The sequence below is a fragment of the Leptonychotes weddellii genome, chromosome 14 (assembly GCF_054177405.1).
Source record: "Leptonychotes weddellii isolate Sample4059 chromosome 14, ASM5417740v2, whole genome shotgun sequence".
Lineage (NCBI taxonomy): Eukaryota > Metazoa > Chordata > Mammalia > Carnivora > Phocidae > Leptonychotes > Leptonychotes weddellii.
The window spans coordinates 68,537,782-68,555,636 of NC_138382.1; the positions used below are offsets into that span (position 1 = coordinate 68,537,782).

Below are 17,855 nucleotides of genomic sequence, written 5' to 3' on the forward strand. Positions count from 1 at the left end.
CTATAGCACTTCATTCCTTTGAGTCTAGTTCCTGTCGGGTGGAACATTGACATCGCTTTAAGCTAAAATGTACCTAAAATAGCCCCCCACATTCTCCATTCTCTATCATCTTGCCTCCTTTCTTCATAGCACTATTATATAAAATACAAAGCTCCTGGCATTATATTACATTTTTCTTTGTTTATCGTCCATCTTTTCCACCTAGAATATAAAGCTGCGTAAGAACAGTCATTTTGTTTGGGTTATTACTGTTTTCCCAGCACCTAGAACAGGACCTGACACCAAGAAAGTGCTCAATAAATATTTGTTGAATGTTGAAAAGTGAAAGAATGCATTTATAATTTAATTAGTTCCTCAAAGAGGAGATAATCTCTGATTAATGTTTTTCAGACAAAAGTCAGCATTTTAGATCAACTCTGCCAGTCATTAAAGATGGTGATTCATCAGTCTTTTATATTTACCGGGAATGATGCTTAATCAACATCAGCAATAAAACAAATGAAGTTAATAACAGCATTTTCCATTTAGAATTCATTCTCCCCTAGAAAAAAAAAAGTGGGGGGGAGAAAAGGAGTTTTTTTTTTTTTGGAAAGTAAGAAACAACTTCCTTGCTATCTTCTAATAACTAATTAATTATGGAATCAATTCACGGAAATTTGGCCACCAAGGTGTCTGATTTCTGATTCTAGAATGCTTGGGCTTGGGAAGAAGGCAGACTTAGGGAAACCACCTATTTTGTTTGAAGTGCCTGCAAAAATCTCAGAATGCCGACTGATACTTTTTAGATCAGGTGCAGAGCGTCTGTGAGATTCCTTTTGTATTCCTTTATCAAAGTCTGCCCTGAATGCCTAAAGGAAATTTGGTAAAACTCTCATTCTTTTTCACTTGTGCTTCTGAGAAAAGAAAATGAGGTCTTTATGAAGATGTTTTTATGCACTGGAATATATTCTTCTCCCAAAGTTGATTTTTATGTCTTTTTTCCTCACAAAGGTATTAAGACTAATAATTTATTCAAAGACTATAGAATTGGTAACCTAAAAACATATGAGCTCTTTCAAAGGTATATTCTTGTAAACAGTGATTAAAAATCTGAATTAAAGGCATTACACTCTAAAATGGAATATTTGGCTCCAGCCAATGCACTGAGCTTGTGTTGAAAGTGTTAGATAGTATTTTTGTTTACCCATGGGGTGCCTGGCTGGCTCAGTCAGTGGAACATGTGATTCTTGATCTTGGGGTCATCAGTTTGAGCCCTGCGTTGGGGGGTAGAGTTTAAGGGGAAAAAAAAGGATTTCTATTGACCAGCATAAATTGGTTTTCAGTAGACATTATCCAAGAACAGGTCCTGCTTTTGGGTTATGTGTTGGAGTAAAATGGAGGTCAAGATACTTACTTTTTGAACACTTATTTAATGAGCAAGATGCTTAGATCTGTACCTTCCAACATGGTGGCCATTAGCAACCAGTGACTAGTGAATACTTGAAATGTTTTAGTCCAAACAGTGGAGTTTGAAGACTCATTATGGAAAAAATAATGGAAGATATCTCATTAATGATTGTGTATATTGATGAAATGTTGAAATGAAATTTGGGGGTATGGTGGATTAAATAAAATATATCATTTAAATGAATTTTATCGGTTTCTTTTTAACCTTTTTCAGTATGGCTCGTAGAATATTTAAAGTTACAAATGTGGTTTGCACTATATTTCTATTGAACAGTTCTTCTGTAGATACTACCAGACTGGGAAGGCTTGAATTTGACACAATTTTAGTGTTCCAGCAATGTGGAATAACTACCTTTCAAACTCAAAAACATTAGAGGGGCACCTGGGTGGCTAAGTCAGTTATGCCTCCAACTCTTGATTTCAGCTCAAGTCATGATCTCAGGGTCCTGGGATAGAGCCCAGAGTCAGGCTCTGCACTCAATGGGGAGTCTCCTTGGGGATTCTCTCTCTCTCTGCCCCTCCCTCCACATGCACACACACAGTCTCTCTCATTCTCTCAAATAAATAAATCTTGGGGCGCCTGGGTGGCTCAGTCGTTAAGCATCTGCCTTCGGGTCAGGTCATGATCCCAGGGTCCTGGGATTGAGCCCCGCATCGGGCTCCCTGCTCCGCGGGAAGCCTGCTTCTCCAATCTCCCACTCCCCCTGCTTGTGTTCCCTCTCTTGCTGTGTCTCTCTCTGTCAAAAAATAAATAAAATCTTTAAAAAAATAATAATAAATAAATCTTAAAAAAAAAAAAAAACACGGGCGCCTGGGTGGCTCAGTTGGTTAAGCGACTGCCTTCGGCTCAGGTCATGATCCTGGAGTCCCTGGATCGAGTCCCGCATCGGGCTCCCTGCTCGGCAGGGAGTCTGCTTCTCCCTCTGACCCTCCCCCCTCTCATGTGCTCTCTCTCTCATTCTCTCTCTCAAATAAATAAATAAAATCTTTAAAAAAAAAAATGTTTAAGAAAAAAAAAAAAACACTAGAAATACCCTAGGTATGAAGTAAGAGTCCATCTAGTCAGATTATTTTCTGACAGTGTGTCTTCAATGACATTATTCTCAAAGGCCAGTAATATATTGAAGTGTCATCTATTTTGTACAATATACTTTTAAGGCCAAGGTTTGGGGATGACCCCTATGATTTTTGCCAGATCATCCAACCTTTCATACGGTTTCTTCCTAAGAGCCTTACCTTTAGTTTTGGTGATGTAAAAAGAAGTCCTAGGTTGTTTCCCAATCATTATATTTTTGGGTCTGTATATTAAAAAAAAATCAGATATTGTAAAATATTCCCCTGGTGTTTGAATCTTTTGCTTGTGGTGATGTCACCAGACTCTTTTGATGATGAAAGCATTCAAAAGTCACAATGATACTGTCATAATGATACATGTGGTTGCCAGTTCTCATTGCTACAGCTGGTGGAACTTTGTCCCATTTGAAAAAGGATTTTAAAAAATGGTTTGCTTTTAGTTTCCTTTGTTGTACTTCCTTATCTTTCTTGTTGACTGATTTTTTACTTACAGAAATATATTTTGAATGGTGTGCTGTGTGTGTATATATGTATAGATGAATGACAAAAAACATGCGCCATCTTGTTGTTCATCCTCTTTTAGGCATTGTCCAGTTATCCCAGGTAAAGCTAATCCCTTCTTAGCCTTTCTTAGAATGTTTTACAAGTACTTATTTTTCTGTCTACGGCCATACCACCCTGAACGCGCCTGATCTCGTCTGATCTCGGAAGCTAAGCAGGGTCGGGCCTGGTTAGTACTTGGATGGGAGACAAGTACTTATTTTTCTGATTATAGAAGTAACACATTTTCATGTTATAAAATTTGTCAAGTGCATAAAAGCACAAACAAGAAAATGATAATCAAATGTAATCACCCTCTCCTGAGATAATTACTCTTAATTAAAGATAGTATGTACCTTTATTATACCCTTTTAAAAGGGTTTTTCTTTTTTTTTTTTAAGATTTTATTTATTTATTTGAGAGAGAGAATGAGAGAGAGAGAGAGAGCATGAGAGGGGGGAGGGTCAGAGGGAGAAGCGGACTCCCCGCTGAGCAGGGAGCCCGATGTGGGACTCGATCCCGGGACTCCAGGATCATGACCTGAGCCGAAGGCAGTCGCTTAACCAACTGAGCCACGCAGGTGCCCTAAAAGGGTTTTTCTTATTGAAAAAAAAAAGACACAGAGTGAAAAAATTCAAACAGAGGAGATGTTATATAATGCTTATCTTCTCCCTCAGCACCAACTCTTTCCATTGTCCTATCCCCAGTGACAGCCACTGTCACAGTTTCTTGGGTTTTATTCCATAACTATTCTGTACTTATAAGGGCATTTATCTATTTTTAAGTGTATAGTCTCCTTTTCACACATGGCAGCATACTAAAACCAGTCTTCAGTACTTTGAATATCTCACACATCAGTATAGTTTGAAGATCATTCCGTTAAGAGGTTCCGAAGGAGATCTAGTCCATTCTTTTGCTAGTGAACCTTAGTTTATTATATTATATGTATCATAATTTATGTAACCAGCTCTCTATTGCTAGGCATTTTGGCGGTTTATTGTTTTTGCCATTGTAAGAAATGCCACAGTGTTTCTACTTCCATTTCTACTTGAAAGTGCAAACTATGAGCACAGGTTGAACTAGATTGCAGGGTAAATCTCTAGAAACAGAATTGTCGGGTCAAAGGTTTTACCCATTTCACGTTTAAGTAAATGTTGCCAAATTGCTTTCCATAGGGGTTGTTCCAGTTTAACAGGCACTATCAGTGGGTAAAAGTACCCATTTTCTTACATCCTTATCATTATAAAGTGTGTTGTTAAAATGTTTGGTATTTGAAAATCTGAGTGTCTGAATTGTATCTTAGCATAGCTTTAATTTACATTTGTTTCATTATGGCTGATGTTGAGCATGTTCTTGAATGTTTAAGAGCCGTGGTAATTCCTTCTCGTAAACTGTCCATAGCTTTTGTTCATTTTCTATTAGGTCTCTATCTTTTTGCATTTTTTAATAAGCTTTTTATTTTGGCATAATTTTAGATTTAAAGATACAGTCATTAAGACCATATGGTTTTAAGATAGACGAACAGATCATTGGGACAGAACTGGGAGTCCAGAAATAGGTCTGTACTTCTATGGACAATTGATTTTTGATAAATAAGAGAAGGCAATTCATTGGTGAAAGGATAGTCTTAAAAAAAAAAAAATGGGTCTCGGGGCACTTGGGTGGCTCCATTGGTTAAGCGTCTGCCTTTGGCTCAGGTCATGATCCCGGGGTTCTGAGATTGAGCCCCACACCTTCTCCCTCTCCCTCTGCCTCTCCCCCATACTTGTGCTCTCTCTCTCTCTCAAATAAATAAACAAAATCTTAAAAAAAAAAAAATGGGTCTAGGACAATTGGATATCCAAATGCAAAAAAACCCCAAACAAAACAAAACAAACTTTGATTGGTACTTTGCACCACATACAAAAATTAACTCAAAATGAAAGACCAACCTAAATGTAACGTCTAAAATAATAAAATGTAGAGTAGAAAACATAGGAGAAGAAACAGTTAAGACAATGAAAAGAAAACTGCAGATTGGGAGAAATTTAGTTAAAAGTGGGCAAAATATTTGAACATTCTACAAAACAAAACACACACAGAAGGCAAATAAGTATATGAAAAAAATCGTATTAGTCTTCAGGCAAACACAAATTAAAACCACGATAATATACCACCACACTCCTATTAGAATGGCTAAAATTAAGAAAACCGGCCATACTGGGCGCCTGGGTGGCTCAGTCGGTTAAGCGACTGCCTTCGGCTCAGGTCATGATCCTGGAGTCCCTGGATCGAGTCCCGCATCGGGCTCCCTGCTCGGCGGGGAGTCTGCTTCTCCCTCTGACCCTCCTCCCTCTCGTGCTCTCTGTCTCTCTCTCTGTCTCAAATAAATAAATAAAATCTTTAAAAAAAAAAAAAAGAAAAGAAAAGAAAACCGGCCATACCAAGTGTTGGTGAGGATAGGAAAAGTAGAACTCTCATATATGGTTGGTGGGAATGTAAAATGACACAACTACTTTGGAAAAGAGTTTGGTAGTTTCTTAACGATTTAAGCACACACTTAACATACAATCCAGCAATTCCACTCCTAGATATTTACCCAAGAGAAATAGAAGCATATGTCCATAAAGAGAGCTGTTCATGACTGCTCATAGTAGCTTTCCTGGGCATAGCCAAAAGGTGGAAACAACAAATGTTCGTCAACAAGTGAATGGATAAACAAACTGTGGTGTGTCCTTGCAGTGGAATAGTACTCAGCACTGATATGTGCCACAACATAAATGAACCTGAAAATAATGATACCGTGAAAGAAGCCAGGCAAGAGAGGGCACATACTGTGTGATACTATTATATAAAATTCTTAAAGATGCAAAACATTCAAGCTACATAGTAAATGTTTTTATGTTTTATGTGCCCAGAACACCCTTCATTTACAGGGACCCTTAAATTCAAGAAGCAACAGCATCCTTCTGTCCAGTGTAGAAGCTGAAATAGGCAGAAATTTCTTCTCCCTGCCCTTTGCAGCTAAAACGTGGGCACGTGACCTAAACTACCTGGCATGCTAATCAGATTCTCCTACCCGGGACTTTGAACCTTAAGGGGGTTCAATTTGAAATTATCTGTAATAGAGTCAAGGGCTAATGTTAAGGAAGAAGTTTTCAAGGGTATGGAGATCAGCAGGGAGATAATGGTTGGATGGGATGAGGGTGGGTATTCAGATTGTACCTGTGGCAGGATCTTATCTGTGTATTTCCTCCCTTTCTCCCTTTCTATTTCTTTTTCAGCGGTTACTTGCTAAGGACTGTGAACAGCTTCCTATTCTTCTATAGTAAACATTGCTCTCACTCACCACTCTCTGGTCTCCCCTTCCTTTCCAGGGAAGGCTCTACTTTCTAGCCCTTTTGCACTTGGCAGGTGCATGTGATACATCCAGGCTGAGGCACTGAAGAGCCCCTGCATGATTCTCCAGTGTGTCTCTTCCCCTGACCTTGTGACTAGAACTATCACAGATAGTGGACCCTCCATCATTCTGGGTCCCCAAGTGACGATATGGAGCAGAGTTCCTGACTCCAACCCTCACTGCATATGTAGGGTGAGTGAGAAACTTGTTTTTGGGTTAGGCTGCTGAGATCTGAGGGCTCAATTTTCTTACCCAACATGCCATTTGACACATTCTTTCCCTGTTTAGATGAATCAGAATCAGTATCAATGCCGTGACAAATTCAGGTTTTGGTACCAGAGAGGGGGTTTGTAGGCAACATAAATGTGGGGAAACAGGGCGAATCTAGAATTGGTTTTCAGGACTTATTTGGGTCTAAAGTCAATTTTTTAAAAACCGCATTAGTATTCAGAGATAGGTTTCTGGCAGCCTGTGAAATATAGTAGTAACAGTTACCTTGTCTCTGGGCTCCCATGAATGAGGGGCTCATCAAAGGCAAAATACATAATGATGACTCCTGTAACATTTACCTATGCACCAGGCATGGTACTATGCACATATACTAACTTATTTAACGAAAGGAAGGACATAAAGAAATTAAGGACCAACAGGCAGGTAAAGTGGCTCTATCTAATGGCACTAGAGAGCTTAAAGGAAAAGCATAAAGCCAAAGTTAAAGTCTACTTTGTGACTCCAGCTCCCACCAGATAGCCTTGCCCTTCACAGTTGCAGCGGGTTCCAGCCCCACTGATGGTCCTGGCTTTCCATCTTCAGTGCCACCACCTCCTTCCTGTGCAGCTCGGGCTCTCGGGATAGTCACAGCTTCTCAGTTTCCTCCCTGTCCCATCTGGCTCCTTAGCAGTTCTATCACCTGTGTAAACAGTTCTCAAATTAAAATCCCTCATTTGAAATACCCCAATTTTCCCGATTGGACCCCAACTGATAATAGTTCCTAAGACTAGGAGTGCTCTGATATCAATTAATTTTTGCTGTATAACAACCCACCCAAACCTTAATGGCTGAAAGCAGTGATGCGTTATTTCTGCTCATGAGTCTAGGGTCATTTGCTGCTGATCTGGGCCAGGCTTAGCTGATGTCAGCTGGGGGAGCACTCAACTGGTTAGTTGGTTGGGGGCTTGCTGGTCTGTATTCACATATCTGGCTGTTGGAGAACATCAACTGGGACAATGTAAAATGGGCATGGATACAGAGAGGAGATACTAATATTCACTTTTTCCAACTATCCACCAAAGGCCCTAAGAAATAGTCTCTCAAAGGGGGATTCTGGTTTTGGGTCATGCACCTGTTTGACTACCATATAGAATCCTAACCTACTATCCTAGTGGGTTAGTAGAAGTCTGTGGCGTATAGTGACATCACAATTATTTAAATTATTTTATCACTATTATTGCTTGATAGGTAGTGTACATTGAAGGGAAAGCTTCAGGACACTCCATAGGTGCTGTACTCACCATTGTGACCATAGCAAGTGCAAAGTCTTTGAGATGGGATTGCTGCTTCTGACTGTTCTGGAGAGCTTACAGAAATAAAATGATAAGTCTAAAAATTGGAAATCTCAGCTCAAGACATGGACACGACCAAGATGGTTCCTTTGGAGCCTGTGTGTGTATTTGTGTGTATTTGTGTGTGTGTACTTGTAGTCGTAAGGCACACATGGCTGTGGATAAGGCCTCACATCGAATTGTGTGACATACATGATTAGAATGTAAGTTTATATACCACTTCTAAAAGTCTCTTGTGTTGGTGGGAATGCAAACTGGTACAGTCAGTTGGAAAACAGTATGGAGGTTCCTCAAAAAGTTAAAAATAGCACTACCCTATGACCCAACAATTGCACTACTAGGTATTTACCCAAAGGATACAAAAATACTGATTCAAAGGGATACCGGCACCCCCATGTTTATAGCAGCATTATTAACAAGAGCCACATTATGGAAAAGGCCCAAATGTCCATCAACTAATGAATGGATAAAGAAGATGTATACAATGGAATATTATTCGGCCATTGAAAAGAATGAAATCTTGCCATGATGTGGATGGAAACAAAACAAGTCAGAGAAGACAAATACCATATGATTTCACTTATATGTGAAATTTAAGAAACAAAACAGATGAACATAGGGGATAAAAAGAGAGAAGAGAGAGAGAAAGAGAGGGAGAGGCAAACCAGAAAACAGACTCTTGACAATAGGGAACAAACAGGGTTACTGGAGGGAGGTGGTGGGGGGACGGGCTAAATGGGTGATGGGGATTAAGTAGGGCACTTGTGAGCACTGGGTATTATATGTAAGTGATGAATCACTAGGTTCTAAACCTAAAACTAATGTTACACTGTACGTTAACTAACTGGAATTTAAATAGAAACTTGAAAAAAGGTCTCGTGTTAAAATTAGAGAATTTGGAAAGACTGTCATCCCTATACTTGGAATGAGAACATTTGGGTGGATTCAGATGAATCTGAGAACTCGTAATTCTAATCCTTCTGAGCTTCCCTTGTCAGTGGAAACAACTCCTCCTCTTCATCTCTCTGAGAAAACAAGTCTTTTCTTGCTTAAAGACTCCATAAAGATCTCACCCAAGATGATTTATAAGGTGATGCCTATTCTCATTGCCTGAAGACCTTTACCTAGAGTCAGAAACATCATGCCTCAGGGAGGGAAATCAAGGTCTGCTCCAGTAGGAGATAGGTACATTAAAAGAATTTCAAGCTCTTGCTAATTTGTATTAGTAGGGAAACACATGTGAGAATGGATTTTAATGATATTAGATTGAGATGAATGGAATATAATATTGGATTGAGCTGAAGTTCTGAAGTTCTTGAAACAGGTACATTTACCTGATATTCTGGATTTAATATGTTGTCCTAGTCAGCTGTAAGTGGTTCTAAAAGTTTTCTTGGATGTTAACTAAAATTTGAATTCAGTGGTAGCCTACAATCAATGAGGTTAAGATGTCATAGCTTTTCTGGCATGATGTAGAAGAAATCCAAATGTTTAGGGAGACAGAAATGCTGAAGTGAATTTATCGTGTTCACACCATTTGCCTTCCCCCTAACTATGTTCCAGGGGGCGGGTGGTGGGGGGAGGACTTAGGACTCTCTCTTTCACTAAGTCATTGAGAAATGAATCAGTGTGGGGGAAATGGATTCTCAGATTTCAATAAGAACTATGGGATTTACATTATTGGGGAAACCCTAGCCCTGGTGAGCAGAAACCTGACTTGAATTGTCACAGTAACAAGTTATGGTATCTCATCATGTTCCCATACCTAAGTCAGTTTATAGACCTGGAGTCTCTTGACTGAAGAGGAGTCTATGTCACCTCAAGGGAGGACCTGTGGTCACTTAGTAGGATGACTGTGTCCTTGGAGGAAAATGCAGAATGGACACTAGCTCTGAGCTGACAATTTCTAGAGGCTAGAAATAGCATCGTGATCTACTAAACAGAGGCTTATGGAGAATAGGGGTAAATTAAATTCTACCCTGAGTTTATCTCACAGTGGTCCCATCATATAAAAGAGCCACTCTGTGGTTTCTGAATTCCTGAATTCATGGTTGAAAAATATATATTCAGCAACTAGTAGAATACTTACATCAGTCTTTGACTCATGGTATAAGGATGAACATGGTAAGAAGGGTCAAATTGAAGCCAATGGAAAAGGCTCTCATACTAAAGTAGTAAATCAGAAGTTATATAATAATAACAGCTCCCTGTGGCAATTGTAAAGATTAGTGCTGCCATTAAAAACTCCAACACTGCAGGCTGTCGATTCCTATTACACCCTTGTTTAATATCTAATGATATTAGATGAAGATGAATGGAATATAATATTGGATTGAACTGAGGTTCTGAAGTTATTGAAGCAGGTACGCTTCCCTGAGATTTGTTAATATCCTTGCTTGTTTGGCCAGCATTAAAGATGGAGACATTTGCAGTCTGCGTGGCAATCATCATAAAGTTTATCAAGTGGTGACTCCAACTATAGCTACTGCTCTGGTGTTGTATCTTTGCTAGAGCAGTCCCTGGTATTTGGTCTGCAGGTGACAGATGCTTTTCCTTATACCAGTTAGTATGGATTATCCAAAGCAGTTTGCTTTTACCTGACAGACGTCAGTAAATCTCAGAGTTACACAAACTTCTGCGTTGTCGTAATGTAATCCACAGCGCCCTTGACCACCCAGACATCTTACAGACTACCGTTGTTCACGCCGTGCTGAGCATTTTGAGCAGAAAGGAGCAAGAATCCCAGATGTCATGCTAATACAAATGTATGCCAGGAGGTGGAAGAAAAATTCAGGGGCCTGACACATCAGTGACATTTCTGCGGAGCATGTAGGGTTATTGGCTCTAGGCAGTTCCTGTACCTTGCACCATTTACCAGCAAATCAGAGTATGCATAAAGCTCAGAGGGACTTTTTGGACATAGGAGACAACATATATTGTACATGAGTGCCACTCTGACCTGTGTGTTGAGAAACCAATTTGAGGGAGACCCAGAACAAGACAAGGCTCTGTGTAAGACAGTCCGCAGAGCAAGGATCTGTGCCCCTTAGCCCGTTAAAGTGGCAGGTATAGATACTAAATAGAGCACTTTTCATAGCCAGGTAGAGAATGAATACTGGACACATGGGATTCTAAATTTACTTGAACTATGACTTCTCCTACACACCATGAACTTAATGCTTTCTGATCCAACAAGCTAAAAGCTTGGATATATGCAGCTGTAATCCATTATCAGTGGAAGTCATTTCTATGAGATTGGACTTGGTGATTGAAAAATTGGTGACAAGAGGGCGCCTGGGTGGCTCAGTTGGTTGGGCGACTGCCTTCGGCTCGGGTCATGATCCTGGGGTCCCGGGATCGAGTCCCACGTCGGGCTCCCTGCTCGGCGGGGAGTCTGCTTCTCCCTCTGACCCTCCCCCCTCTCGTGCTCTCTCTCTCTATCTCATTCTCTCTCTCAAATAAATAAATAAAAAATCTTTAAAAAAAAAAGAGAGAAAGAAAAATTGGTGACAAGAAAGTCTGAGGTCCTTTATGGGCTTATGAAATAGGTACAGAGTGTAAGGATGTGCGTGTCCCATGAAAATACTCACCAAAGAGCAATCTTAGTAGAGGAGGCTCTTAGTAATCAAGTAGAGAAAAACTTCTTTGATGTCAGCCAGCCTCTTTTTGCGGCCACCACAGTGCTTTCTTGATGACCCATGTACAAAGTGGCCTTGGTGGCAGGGATGGAGGCTATCTGGTGGCTCAGTAAGATAGACTTCCCTCTCATCAATGATGATTTGACTTTCTCTGCTGCTAAAGGCACAACCACCCAACAGCAGAGGCCATCCTGAGTGCATCGTATGACTCTTTTCTTCTGAGGGACTGTCTGGCCGCTGGTGGCATATTGATTACCTTGGATCTTTTCCATCAGGGAAGGAGAAGAGATTTGTCCCCAAACAAAATATATTCTGGGTACAGATATACCTTTCTTTTCCATAGTGCCTCTGCGAGCACCACCACTTGTAGACTTACGGAATGTTTTATTCATTGCCTCTGACAAGGAGATAGATTTTATTGTCAAGTAAGTGTTCCTATCCATGGAATTCACTGGTCTTACCATGTAACTCATGACGCAGAAGCAGCTAACTTTATGAAATGGCCTAAAGAAGACTCAGTTACAGTATCAGCTATAAGACAACATTTGGTGACATTGGGGTGCTGTCCTAAAGGTATGGGATATATCTTAAAATAGTGGTCGCTATATCATATTGTCTTCCTCAAAGCCAGAATGCATAGATCCTGGAACTAGGAAGTAGAGATGTGAGGCTTTCTTTTACAATCACACCAAATAATCTACCGAAGCAATATTCACTTCCTTCTCTGCAACCCTGGGCTCAGTGAGTTTGGAGGTCCTAGTGCACTAGGAAATAAAGTGATGGTCCTGTTGAATTAGGATCTGAGACTTTCCCTGGCCATTTTGCCTTCTCATCATGCTGAATCAACAGCCAGAGAAGGGGTCTCTGTACTGGATAAGGGAACTTATCACAATTATCAAGATGAAAGCAGGCTCCTATTACACAATAGTAGAATGAGGGCTGTATTTAGAATTCAAGGTGTTCCCTGGGAGCCTCTTAAACTACTTTATCCAACAGTCCTTGTTAGGGGAAAACCATGGCAATCCAATGAATAAAGACTCAGATCCCACAGAGAAAATGTTTATGTCATCTCACTAGTAAAGAACCCTGTTCAGCTGACCTTCTAGCAGAGGGTGAGGAACATAAAACTGGTGGTGGAAGAAAGAAGTGATCAATATGAACTTGACTTTAGAACTGGCTACAGGAATGAGGACTATAGCAGGCATGTATATTTATATTATAAACATAAGTCTGTGTGTATATATATATATGATATATATATAGCTTTTTATATGCTAACCAATTATTTTCCTTTTTTCCTTCTCCTCCTACTTTTTTTTTTTTTTTAAGGAGGAGTGTTAGTTATTCTTTTCTTTACAATTTAGATCAGAGTTCATCAAACTGAAGAGCCACATACAGTCCTGAGGGAGAGGACCTCATATCATCTTGGGTTCCTGGACATGATGAGGGAAACGATGTCGGGTGGTACTTTGTGTTTCACCCTTTTGGGAAGAAAGTGATTATTTATACAAAAGTTGGTTGAATTCTGCGAGGTAGAAACATGACATTGTTTTATGGGAGTTAGGCATGGGTGGAAGGAGGAGTATGGATGCTTCGTGGCAAAATGGGTGAACTGTGGTAGCCATTTGTTTACTGTCAGGTTTCTCTCTCATTTTTCCTGCGCTCTGCTCAGTATGGCAGGGACCTCTGTCTCCCAGAATCCCTTGATTCTGACTAGTGGATAGCACTGGACAGTGGAAAACAGGAAGACAGGATAGGAGAAGGAGAAAAGTCTGTATGTTTCTCTCTTGTGTCTGTCTCTGCCTCCATCTTTAGCAGTGACTGGGACTCCTCTCTTTATTGTCCCCACTCATGCCTGGCTACTCATGCTAGGTTCTAGTGATTTCTGGACATTCTACAATTTTTCCTTCAGCCTTAGGAGTGCTATTGCCTTCATTTAAAAGAAAAAAATTATGGGTTGCTCCACTCTCTCTTGTGTACTCCTCATTTTATATGTCCAGTTCCCTGCGTTAAATCCCTACTGTTTAAAATACCGAGAATAGTAGTATCTGTTTTCCTCTTTTATATGTCCAGTTCCCTGCGTTAAATCCCCACTGTTTAAAATACCAAGAATAGTAGTATCTGTTTTCCTAACTGGACCCTGACTAGTGATAAAATCTCTGTGTGTGCATGTATGTGTGCATGTGTGTGGTATAAATCAGTTTGTATAAAATATTAAATAAGCATGTGAGTGTGTGTCTGTGTGTGTGTGTATTCATGTGGTAGGTATGTAAATGTATATGAAAGGATTATTGAAGGGTAGGTTTTCAAAGGGAGAGTAAAGGGGGGGCTTTAAATTTTCTCTGTATCTTGTTTATTTTCTTTTCAATTAGTTTTTACAACAAACAACTTTACAAAGTTTTAAAACTACAAATGCAAAAATTTTTTTGAATGACTCAGTTTCCTAAGTAATTATCTGTCCATCTGGTGGCAACTTTAACATCTTTAATGTTTTACATAGAGAGAATATTACTATTCTTGCAGTGACTTCTTATCCACACCTCTAGACAATCCCCTTTCTTATGCAATATGAGAAATGTGTATCTACATGGATCAATAAAAATATTTCAGGTTTCATTTTCTTGTGAGAGATTCTATTTTGTTCATTGTGATCCAACAAATAATATTTCCTCAACACTCACACAGGATATGAAATCACTGTATCTCCATCTGATGTCAATACATTCATTCTGCAACTGCTATATCCCATCTTATACAATTCAAAATGAATATGAGGAAAAGTATGAGTATGCTGTGTTGGTGGCCTTGCCATTTTGTTAGTGATTCTTTTTTTTAGTGGTAAAATTTATCAAGTGCTAATTTCCTAAGGAATAAGACAAAATGATGCTCTTAACTTCAGCAACCTGAAGGAAGTGCTATATAATTACATTGTCACCCTAAGATGTTCATAATCCTTTTTAGCCCAAAAGAGTTTGATACTGTAAATAAAAGGAACATCTGTTTTAGTAAAATCCCAGCAATATTCTGGTGATAAGAGTTTAGTGGGTTTATGGAGAAAGAAGTACTTGTTTAAGTGACTTTCATCATGCCACACTGCTTCGATGTTGTTTTTCTTGTCATTCATGATTCCTTTTAAGCACTCCCTGGCAATATTGAGAACTTGAATGGGAGTGCCACCAAATACAGCAGCATGGTAATAAAAATCTCCCATACCAAAAGGTATATATGCTTCTGATAACTCACTTCTTTCATATGGCACCACTGTAGGATCTTCCTTGTACCAATAAGCATGTAACTGAGCTACTGACTCCCCCAGAGTCTCCAATCCATATTTCCTTATGAAGATTTGATCCACGTCCATGCAGAAGAGAAAGTCAACTTCATATTGGATATGATCCATAACATGTTCACTAATAACCTTCATGCGCATCATACTGATATCTTGCCATCTCTTCTCTCGCTTAATTTCAAACACTTTGATCGAACGGAGGGGACCCAGCTGTATCCAAGGCATCCTGGAGAAGTCATCTATCAGGACATAAATTATGACTTTATGGCCAACCATAAAAAACTCATCTGCAGATAATACAAATTTCTTCAAGTAGTGGTCAATATATCTGTGAAGCAAATAAGAAATGACTAAGTTCATTGTCGTACATTTTGGTGGAACACATACTACTTAAATTATCCTGGCTGTAGTTTGTCCAAACATGCTAGTAAGCCAACCAAATATTAGATGTACTTCTTGAGTTGTATTTAAGTGGTGTAAAAGCAAGTGAAATCATCCGCCTTTCCTCTCCCTGACGGGGTTCTGTGAATTATAGGAGAGAAGAGGACTTCCTCACGAGGGGGAATGAAACTTGTTGAGATCAGGAAACAGCATAGAGCCCAGTGCAAGATGAGAACCAGAGTCTTCAGGGTTATCAGAGAAGAGGGAACTTGCTTTTCAGGTTGTAGGCAAGAAGGTCTTGGGGCATTGCAAGAACAGTGATTGATGTCTGGGGCTTGCTTTATGAGGGGTCAGTTATGCAGAAAAGGTTAGAGGTAGCATGGTCAGCTACCACTATCTGCAAGGTCTCTCTTATTTTGCCTCGTGGCCTTTAGTATAGTGCTAAGATTGTAGGATTAGAAAACAAAACTTTCTCTTTTCTGGTCTCTCCACCCAGTGAAAATTCTCAGAATAATAAATGGCCTCAGGTAAATTCAAAAAAGGAAGGGTAATCATACATGCCTCAGCTTCAAATAATGTTTATATAATCATTAAAAATAAGTTCTGAATATTGACCTAAGTTTTAAGAAACATAGCAGATGGAGTCAAGAGAAAACTTTCTAGTTTGGAATATCTAAAATTATGGCAATTTAAATAATTAAAGCAAGATAAATTATGAAAAATATCACTTAAAATATTCTAATGAGTTGGAAACTAGCAACTCAAATCCAAAGAAATACAATTTATCCAGATTTTTTATGGTTCGTGCTTTTGTATTACATTTCAGAAATCGTTGCCTCCTCAAAGTAGTGAAAATATGCTCCTATGGGGCGCCTGAGTGGCTCAGTTGGTTAAGCGACTGCCTTCGGCTCAGGTCACGATCCTGGAGTCCCTGGATCGAGTCCCGCATCGGGCTCCCTGCTGCAGGGAGTCTGCTTCTCCCTCTGACCTTCCCGACCCTCCCCCTTCTAATGCTCTCTCTCTGTCTCTCTCTCTCAAATAAATAAATAAAATCTTTAAAATATATATATATATGCTCCTATGTTTTCTTCTAGTTGCTTTATTGTTTTAACTTTCACATTAAGTTGGTTATCCATTTGAATTAATTTTTGTGTATGGCATAATACAGGGCTGTTTTTGTTGTTCTCAGGCTTTGATAGTAATCCTATTGGCTGGGAATGCCTGGGACTCACCTGAACCCTGCTAGTTGTGGTGAGACCCCCACAGACATTTCCCCTACCAGAGCCAATGTTGGCTGGACCAACCCTGGTGGTTCTTATTACACTTGCAAGGTGCATCTCAGCAACAACCATCAGAGAACTTTGAAAAAACAAGGTTTATTTCTCACAAGTCCTGGAGGGTACAAGATAAGCGCAGGGTCACAGAGTGAGGTCCTATGTAGGGAGAGAGAAGGGGGGACTTTGGGGGTTCTGCCCTTATCGGGGTGGGGGGCCTAGGGTTTCACAATTTAAAACCCAAGAGCAAGAATGAAAGCACAGGAAGGAAAACGCAGGGTCACTCAAGTGGTCGGTAATGTAGGTTACCCAGGCCTTTCTTTAAAAGGGGAATTTCATGGAAGGGGTGGCCTGGCTCTTTACCTAGTTGTTTAGCTAGTGACCACGTCAAGACTGGCAATAGGTTTATTTGAGTTGGATGTCTTTGACATGGAAAAAAAGGTTATTGTCAGGCGCTCTCACTATAATGGAGAACATTTTTTCCTCAATTTTTCAAACACTTTCTATTTTGGAATGGTATTTGATTTACAGAACAGGTGCAAACATATTATAGAGAGTTCCCATATATGCTGTACCCACCTTCCCCTAATGTTGATATCTTAACCATGGTACATTTGTCAAAACTAGGAAATTATCAGTGGTTAAAGACTATAACTGGTTAAAGACTATAACTAAACCACAGATTTTATTTTGATTTCACCAGTTTTTCCCCTCATGGCCTTTTTAGTTTCCAAGCTCCAATCCAGGATACATACTGCATTTTGTCATGATGTCTCCTTAGGCTCCTCCAGTCTGTTCTCAGTTTCTCTCTAGTTTGGGTTTTTCTGATGTTTTCTTAGGTAAAGTTAATTTTAATACAGTCACATTTATCAACCTTTTCCTTTATGATCAGTATTTTCTGTATCTTGATTAAGAACTCCTTTCTTGTCTTGATTTCACGAAGATATACTATGGTTTTCCCTTTAACTTTTGGTCTTCAAACTACCTGGGAATTATGTTTGTATATGCTTGCCATACATATATGCCATAGAGCTACAATTGCGGTGTTCTCATGCGGACATCAACTCTCTCCAGCATCATTTGTGGAAGTCTTTCCCTACAGATCCACAATGTAATAGCCACAGCCATAGTCTTTCACATTTGCATGGGCGTTTGTGTTTTATTATATTGGCTTATTTGTTCATCCCTGTTGCAAATATTCATGTCTAAATGCTCTATATAGATACTTTCAATCTAGGTTTTCAGTCCCACCTACACTCCTAATTTCAGAGG

At 39.6% G+C, this 17,855-nt stretch overlaps 1 protein-coding gene and 1 long non-coding RNA gene across 4 annotated transcripts in view; one reads left to right on the forward strand and one right to left on the reverse strand.

The window, feature by feature from the left end:
* The window catches only part of LOC115941975 (uncharacterized), an 84,229-nt gene that overhangs the window by 44,357 nt on the left and 22,017 nt on the right, over nucleotides 1–17,855 (forward strand). The gene's annotated exons all lie outside the window — the stretch shown is intronic.
* LOC102732581 (N-acetyllactosaminide alpha-1,3-galactosyltransferase-like) overlaps nucleotides 13,970–17,855 on the reverse strand; it is a 16,451-nt gene continuing 12,565 nt past the window's right edge. For all 3 annotated transcript variants that reach the window (XM_031031258.2, XM_031031257.2, XM_081803526.1), the window contains one exon: nucleotides 13,970–15,256. In XM_031031258.2, coding sequence (XP_030887118.1) covers nucleotides 14,563–15,256 — 694 coding nt within the window. In that variant the 3' untranslated portion in view covers nucleotides 13,970–14,562. The remainder of the gene's footprint in view (nucleotides 15,257–17,855) is intronic.